The 7749-nt window shown below is 44.7% G+C and overlaps 1 protein-coding gene across 1 annotated transcript in view; it reads right to left on the bottom strand.

The window, feature by feature from the left end:
* Nucleotides 1-6062: 6062 nt before the first annotated feature.
* LOC113017716 (NACHT, LRR and PYD domains-containing protein 12-like) overlaps nucleotides 6063-7749 on the bottom strand; it is a 1242929-nt gene continuing 1241242 nt past the window's right edge. The window contains exons 17-18 of the mRNA XM_080296777.1: nucleotides 7213-7386; nucleotides 6063-6537 (exon numbers count right to left, since the gene is read on the bottom strand). Coding sequence (XP_080152903.1) covers nucleotides 6528-6537; nucleotides 7213-7386 — 184 coding nt within the window. The 3' untranslated portion in view covers nucleotides 6063-6527. The remainder of the gene's footprint in view (nucleotides 6538-7212; nucleotides 7387-7749) is intronic.

The following is a 7749-nucleotide window of genomic DNA, read 5'->3' as shown; positions in this document are numbered from 1 at the left end:
TATCGGAGGAATCGATATTTCAGTATCGATCCGCACATCACGAGTCGAGATACGTTTTAAAGTAGTCCAAAAAACAAATGCATATTTTCCCGAACCACTGTTCCTTGACTAAGGTGGATAACGTGATGAGGTCAAGGAAGGGTGTGACGGAGATTTGATTGAAAAACTTTGTCGTCCGTTAAAGTTTCACGTTGGCTTTTTCATCTTGAAAGCCCTCTCTGCTCGTGTCCAACCCGTGTGAACAATCACAGATGTGAGAAATGTAAACAAACTGTCCGCAGAACGCTGATCAGGTTATTTTAAGCGCAAGAAAACAAAAACGTTGCGCTCACCGTCGGCGTCACGGACGAGGCCTGGGGGTCCGGGCCCGTCCACAAAGGTCATTGTAACACAAATCATACGATTGCTAATGAAAATGCTATAAAGCTACATCGCAGATAAGTCTCTGGAGTAACAATCAAGGCCATGTTAGTTATTTGATGAATAGTATCTGTGCCACTCATGGCGCATGACTGAGGAGGACGTTGACCTCTGCAAGTCAGGAAAGTCTGCTACTCATTGTATAAATATGAGATGTTTTTCAAAAACCAGCCAGCCATCATCTCGGGAGGCTGACTCCAAAGTACCATCTCACTTCAAACTTGCAAAACAAGTCGAGTCGATGCGAGCGCACTGCTTGTTTCTAGTTAGTCTTTAAGGATGACAGCATTAGTCTGCTCCTTTGTATGAAATAAAGTGAGTCGAGTCCATGTGGTCTGGCACCCACCCACATTTCTCTGCTAGTGATCCATGAGGACTCCACCTTGTTGCCAGTTCTCTTGTGTGGAAGCTTCAGGAAATGACAGCTTCACTCTGACGTGTGTGAGCTGTGTGAGGTCTGTGGTTAGAAGTTTACAGTGTTTGCTCTTTGTGTCGTCTGTAATATGCTCTATGGCTTTAAAAAAATGGCCACATGTTTCTGTAGCTGAATTTGTCCATCTCTGACCTTCTGAGACTGTATTTTCAAACAGGGACGTTCTGACTTTTCTTCACCTTGTACTTCATTCTGCAAATGTTTTATACTCTATTAGAGTTATTACATTATTCTGTTATGCTATAAAATCAACCCCCATATAAGATCGTACTTAAGAAATACATTTAAAAAACCTTCCTGTGCAAATAACCCAAGTTATCTAGAAGAAATAAAAACTGCACCGCAAACCAAACTCAGGTGTTCGACCTGTTGAGCTCGGGAAACTAACTGGTGTTTCATTTTAGTGAGTGCTTTGTTAGATTCCTTCATTTGAACCAAATGAAGTTGATTAAAGTTGATGCATTGATGTGTTTGAAGTGTTTTGTTAGTTGCGATGGATCTCCTGCTGTCTTTTTTCCTCATTATTAAAAGAGGATTTCTTTGAATTTCAAACATCCATTTCCTGTTTATCTGGTCCCGGGTCACAGGTGCAGCAGTCTAAGCAGAGAATCCCAGACCTCCCTAAACAACCACTTCCTCCAGCATATCCAGGACAATACTGAGGCATTCCCAGGCCTGCTGAGAGATATAACCTCTCTAGTGTGTCCTGGGTCTGCCCTGGAGACTCCTCCTCATGGGACAGGCCCCAAACACCTCACCCAGGATATTTTTAATTAAAACATCACAAATAAGTCGTCAGGTCTGATGGTCACATTTGTGAGATTCAACCACCATAAAGCAGAGATCACACAGGACACACTGTGTAACCCTCAGCTCAGGTGTGTTCAGGACATTTGCTTGGAAGAAGCCGTCTGTGGATAAATCCTGCTCTCCACCTCAGCTGTCAGGTTTATCCAGAGAATGGCCGTCCTGACTTCCAGCAGCCCCACAGTCCTCGTTTCTAATAAACTGGCATCACTGAAATGAACTGTCTGCCTCGCTGTTCAATAATCTGCTCTTTGCCAATTTCCCAGCAGAACCTTCCACTCATATCAGCATTTTTCTGTGATTCTCACATGAACTAAACATAAAAAGCTGAAGCCAACCTCAGAGTTCCCCGTAGTGAGGAAGAGTTTCCTCTGAGCCACAGCTGAGTTTGATGCGTCCACAAAGGAAGACTGACGGGAGGACAGACTCTGGGAGAAAGGCAGATATTAAAAGATATGAATACAAAGTACGCTGCAACAAACAGGACAGCAGATTATGAAGAGCGGTTAGACCTTCATGTGTCAGTCATTGAAATGTGATCAAAGTTACCTGTTTGACATCCTGATAGAAGAAAATCAGCTTCTTGGATCCGTTTGCAGCAAAGAATTCATGGATCAGACTGAACTGGAAGAATCAGACATTAATGACTCAAAGGTTCAACTCTGAGGAAGGATCACGTCTCTGAACTTACTCTGTCATCAGAGACGATGGCGTCTTCCACCGCCGCCTCCTCCAGGCTGCTCATCAGGTATTTATGTCGGGCATCCAGAGCTGCCCGCCGTTCCTCCTTCACGGCTCTCGCCTGTTTGGCTACTTCTCTCCTCGCCTCATTGGACAGCAGCATCGTCCTTTTACCAGACACCTGGAGAAACATCAGCTCAGTCTACAGACGCAGAGACCAGTGAGAGCTTGGCCCAAACATCTGCAGGTTTCTGAGGACCACGTTTGACCCTGACTGGAGGCATCGATTCTGAGAGTGACTGCCTAAACTGAGCTACTGTCCCCCCTCCACTGAGACGTTGTCCTGTGATGTGTCATGGGGGGAAGTGTTCCTCACGGTTGGACTCGTGAGAAGTTCAGTCAGTTTATTCAAACTTTAAAAAGACGCATTTTCAGTCTCTGGATTTCAGCAGAAACAAATGTGAACACAGCACTTTTTGATTGAGTATAAAAGGATGAAAGAGTCAGTGATTAGTAACATTGTTGCTGACTGATGCTGTTGTAGAGCTGTCTTTGGATCCTCACCTTCCTGGAAGCCTTCCCTGGATTGCTCATATATCATTAACTTGTTTGTGTTCAGTAGAATCAGGTGTTGTGGATGCAGGTCGTAGCTGTGTGAGGCCTGTACAGTCAGCGCTGTGTGAGCGCTGTGTAACGTTAGCTTAGACTTCTTTCTGTTGTTATCATCCTTCAGGTTAATGTTGTTGTCATTATGCATCACAGGAAGTGTGGGTGGCTGTTAGCCTCACAGCTCATGGAGAGTTGCTGCTGCTCTGCCTCCTTTTTGATGTTTCTGCTCTTTGTGGCTTTGTGTTACTTTGTGTCGTGTCTGAAACAAAGTGAGTCCATGTTACTAACTGTAGTCGGCTCTCTGTCTCGTGCACAGCTGACTGTTGTCTGAATGAAAGTATTTTTGTACTTTGTGTAATCTGTTGGGTCTTTGAGCCCTTTTTAAACAGCATATGAGCCATATGTATGTGTGTATATGAAAGGTTGTTTGTAATACATCAAATTGTTGCTTATTCTAGAGCTGCTGCTGTGCCTGATTGGTCTACTCGCTCGAAACTGAAGGTTGACTTGATTCTTTTGGTTTTTTACATTTTGTCAATAAACCAACTTCTTTATGATTTGAACGGCGTCTCTGACGTGTCACAGGCCTGTCAGCTTTCTTGGTGATTGGTATAGATTTGAGCTTCGTGCTCTGGCTGTTGTTGGGTTTTCCTCTTTCATATTAAAGCTTTTGTCCTACATTTGGCTCTAAAGTCTAATTCTAATCCCAGCACTGTGTCTGGGTGTGTGATGCTTGTTTTCCTGCTCTTTCTCATGAAACAGTCACAACATTCTCAGTCCAACTTTCACTCTTTGCTGCGTTTGCTGCAGCTGCAGTGAACATGGTGCCGTTTGCCTTTAAGAAAGTTGTGCACAAAGGCTTTTTCTCTAGCAGACAGCTGTGTGGCTAAAAGTCAGATCATTTTTTACCACCTCAGTCACACTGGACTGAAACAAGAGTGAAACTAGGAAGAATCAGAGTTTGTCCAGTGACTGCACTGATTTTCTTCATATTCACAAACTGATTCTAAGTAGTTGCATCAGCTAATCACCCGGACACTGAGCGTCCAACACGCTCCCTGAAGGGAAACGATTACATCCTCCAAACAATCACAATCTGTCTCTGAATGACTGGAATTATTCTCTGATTTGTCAATAACTGGAGTTTATCAATGCAGACACGTTGCCAACATGATGAAGTCAGTCTGAGTCGCATCTCTTTGGCTAACTTAACTCAAGTGGTTGCCGACTATTCTGGTTCTATTCCCATATAACAGCAGGGTTGCTGAGCACCTCTGTCACTCTGCACTTATGTTCCCAGTTCTCTTTTGTGGAGGAATTTTCCAGGAATTCCTGGGACCAGCTTTCCATGAGAGACCCGATCAGGAGCGACTGTCCTGGACACTCCCAGCATCACAGGGACTCACAAACCCGTCTACCACAGTGAGAAGACTGATGGTCACAGGCCCACATGTAGCTTTAGATCACACGTGTGCACTTCCTGTGGTCACTGCTGTAACTCTAGACTCACCGAGGGGCCAGTGGTTGGTGAGGCAGCAGCAGCTGAAGTCATGTGACTAATGGCTCTCAGCTTCTGTCCTCCTATTCGCCGGTGTCCTTCACCTGTCACACCTGGTCAAGAAAGAGTGAGAATGTTCAGAGCTTTAATGGAAAAGAATATTATTACATATAAAAGGCCTCTAACAAGTATTGTAGTGTTAATCAGGATGAAGTCCATCATGAACACTTCAGAGTGCTTCAGACAGTCGGTGTTTCATCCACAGAGCCTCCAGTCTGCATATCAAAGGATCCTGAGGAATGACAGTGAACCCCGAGTTCCCCTCATTACATTCATGTGTGTGACTGTGAGGAAAAGGTGATTGTATGAACGTGTGTGAGCGAGTGAATGAGGCTTGTATCAGAGTGGAGATAATGTCAGCGGCACAAGCTGGACGCTGCAGGTGTCACATGTGAATCTGTGCATCAGTGTCTGCACCTTTGTGGAGGTGAAGCTCAGGAGGTTTGGATTTGTTCAAAGCTCTGTCTGCTCCATCTTTCTTTCCCTCAGGCCTCTCCAGATCAGGAAGGAGGTCCTGTTCTCCTTCTCCCTCCTGGATTTCTGGATCCAGGGAAGGATCAAAGTCTCTCAGCCCAGCATCAGAGCTTCTGGCTGGGGGAGGACTGGAAGTTTCAGCTGGAGGCTGAGAGCCTGGATCTGCCATCTGAGTCACAATTCAAATATTCTCAGTAATCTCAAAAAGCAACAGAAAGGTGCCATTTTCATGAGCAGTGGGTTATCCAGCAGTTTGATTCATGTCAGCAGCATTTAGTTTGTAACTGCTGACTCACCTCTGGCTGTGTCCTGCTCTCAGGGTCACAGTGGACACTGTACCTTTGACCGAAGCTGCAAAGACAGTCAGCAGGGGTCTGGATGCATTCAGCACCACGTCCTTGTTGGGCAGACACCTTCAGTGACAGGACAGACAGTCCAAAGTAAGGAGACGTGGGACACAGTGAAGACACAGAAACAGAAACCAGAACTATAATCACAAAACAAACTCAGAAACATAAAGAGTGAATCAGCTGATTCAGTGTTTGTGACAAAAACATGGATCCTGGTTAATAACTTTTATTTGTTTGTTTCTGTATTATTTTGTGTATCGTTCTTATGAGCTGTTGTTTTGTCAGTGAAATATTATTTCATTGTTTTAAGCTTTTTGTTGACTTTGAAGTGCTTAAGTTGATATTTTTGAACATTTAATTTGTTCGATTATTGTCGAGTCGATAAAACTGTCAAACGCACAGCTGCTTCCAGCACGGCCGGAGGAGAGGTGGCCGAGCAGACGCACAACACACACAGCTCACAGGTTTGCATTTCTATATATTGCAGATGTTGCAGAAATTGAGAGTAAAGAACTCGGAGATCCAGCGCTGTCTCCTGCCCCTTATTTATACACCACAACACAACGACAGGCGTAACTCACACAAACGGGTAACATGAGGCTCAGATGCTTTGGACGTGTTCACATATACTGGACACAGAATGATGAAGATGGAGCTGCAGGAAGGAGGAAAAGAGGAAAAACACAGAAAAGATTCACAGATGTGGTGAAAAAGGACACGACAGCTTCTGTTTGTTAGTTTGGTTTTTCTTTATTTGGTAAAGATTCAGAAATAAAGAGAAGATCACATGTTTGAATATTATATTAACGTTCTGTAATTACAACAAGTTGTAAAATCTTTCCAGAGTGAGACAGAGACTGTGCAGAGACTGTAGAAGGACAGAGCAGCAGCAGAGCAGTCCAGATACACTGATGATCCTCTGTCAGATCCAGAGGGACACACAGGGCTGATGCTGGACTCTACATTGTGTCTGACAGTGGAGCTGTTCTCAGAGCAGTTCACTCTGCAGCACTGACAGTCATCTGCACTTCATTCCTCTGTCAGTCACTGCTGGATGAAGCTCTCCTCTCCACCTCCCAGTAACATGGCCCAGTCACAGCGTCTCTACACACAAGCTGCTGCTGCTTCAACCTCTCTGGATCATCAGGACACAGCTGCTCCTCTCTCAGCACACACACCGTCCTGTTTACCATCATCACCTCCACCTGCAGAGAGAAGGAGGAAGAGCAGAGGAGATAAACGAGTGTTTCCAGAGACTCTTCATCAGCTGTCAGTCAGTGATGCAGCACATCCAGTATAAAGAGCAGCAGGGACGTCAGTGCTGGGACTGTACTAGGACTCATTGTTGCTTCACTTTTTCTAATCTTTGGATTTTTATTGAAGTTGCTGAAAATGTTTTTCCCTCCTAGTTTGAGTTTGGACTTTCATTCATTAGAAGAACCTTGGTGTGTCCACTCTGAGCTCTGTAGGAACCCCAACAACAAGCCCAACAATCCAGATGGACGGTTCCAGCTGTTAACTGGAGGAATTCCATCCAAACATCTGCTCTCACTAAATTCTTCCTCACCTACAGACTGTGTTCTTCACTGCTTTAAACTTGGAAATCAATGCAGTCATTGGTCTGCGTGCTGCTTTGTTCAGAGAGCTGATTGGCTGTTGACAGTGTTTGATCAGAGCGTGTCAGCCGTTACTATGGTGACCATAAAGGTGAGAAACAGGAAGTGTTTGTGTCCAATCCTGAAGCCTGTCACCGTTCTCCTCTCACAGCTTCACTGAGAAGCTGCAGCTTTACAGGAAACACTGGATCTTTGTTTCATACTGACTGTGTTTAGTACAATACTGCTGACAGCACCACCCACTCACTCCATCACTCTACTTACTCCAGAGTCTCCAGTCTGTAGTCTGGACTCTGCTGAAGATCAGACAGCTGCTTCACATCTGGATCCTTCAGGTTGTAGTTGTACAGCTCCAGCTCTCTCAGATGGGAGGGGTTGGACTTCAGTGCTGCTGCCAGATAATCACAGCTGATCTTTGACAAACCACAGTAACTCAATCTGTATAAAGAATGAAAGATGTAAGTTTATTAGACAAAGTGCTTGAAATCATTCAGTGTTTCATCATCTGTTCAGAGCTGAAGAAGGTTCAGAATGTAGAAGTTTAGAAAATGGAAACTCCAAACAGCTGAAGCCAACAGGAAGCAGCTTCAAACAGGAAACTGTGCAGAGTTTCAGACTATATGTCCTGATGCAGCCAGTTGGATTTTGGAGATTTGAATCTCTGTTCTGTGACTAAGTCCTTGAATCATTTCTTCCAGTTGGTCCAACAAGACAGACTAAGTATTGGACATGTGTTGTGGCTCCATCAGGGGAGCTTCTAAATGTGATGTGATGGCCCCTCTGGCTCTGTCAGGTCACAGC

The sequence above is a fragment of the Astatotilapia calliptera genome, chromosome 23 (assembly GCF_964374335.1).
Source record: "Astatotilapia calliptera chromosome 23, fAstCal68.1, whole genome shotgun sequence".
Taxonomy (NCBI): domain Eukaryota; kingdom Metazoa; phylum Chordata; class Actinopteri; order Cichliformes; family Cichlidae; genus Astatotilapia; species Astatotilapia calliptera.
This window is presented reverse-complemented; position numbering and strand designations above follow the sequence as displayed.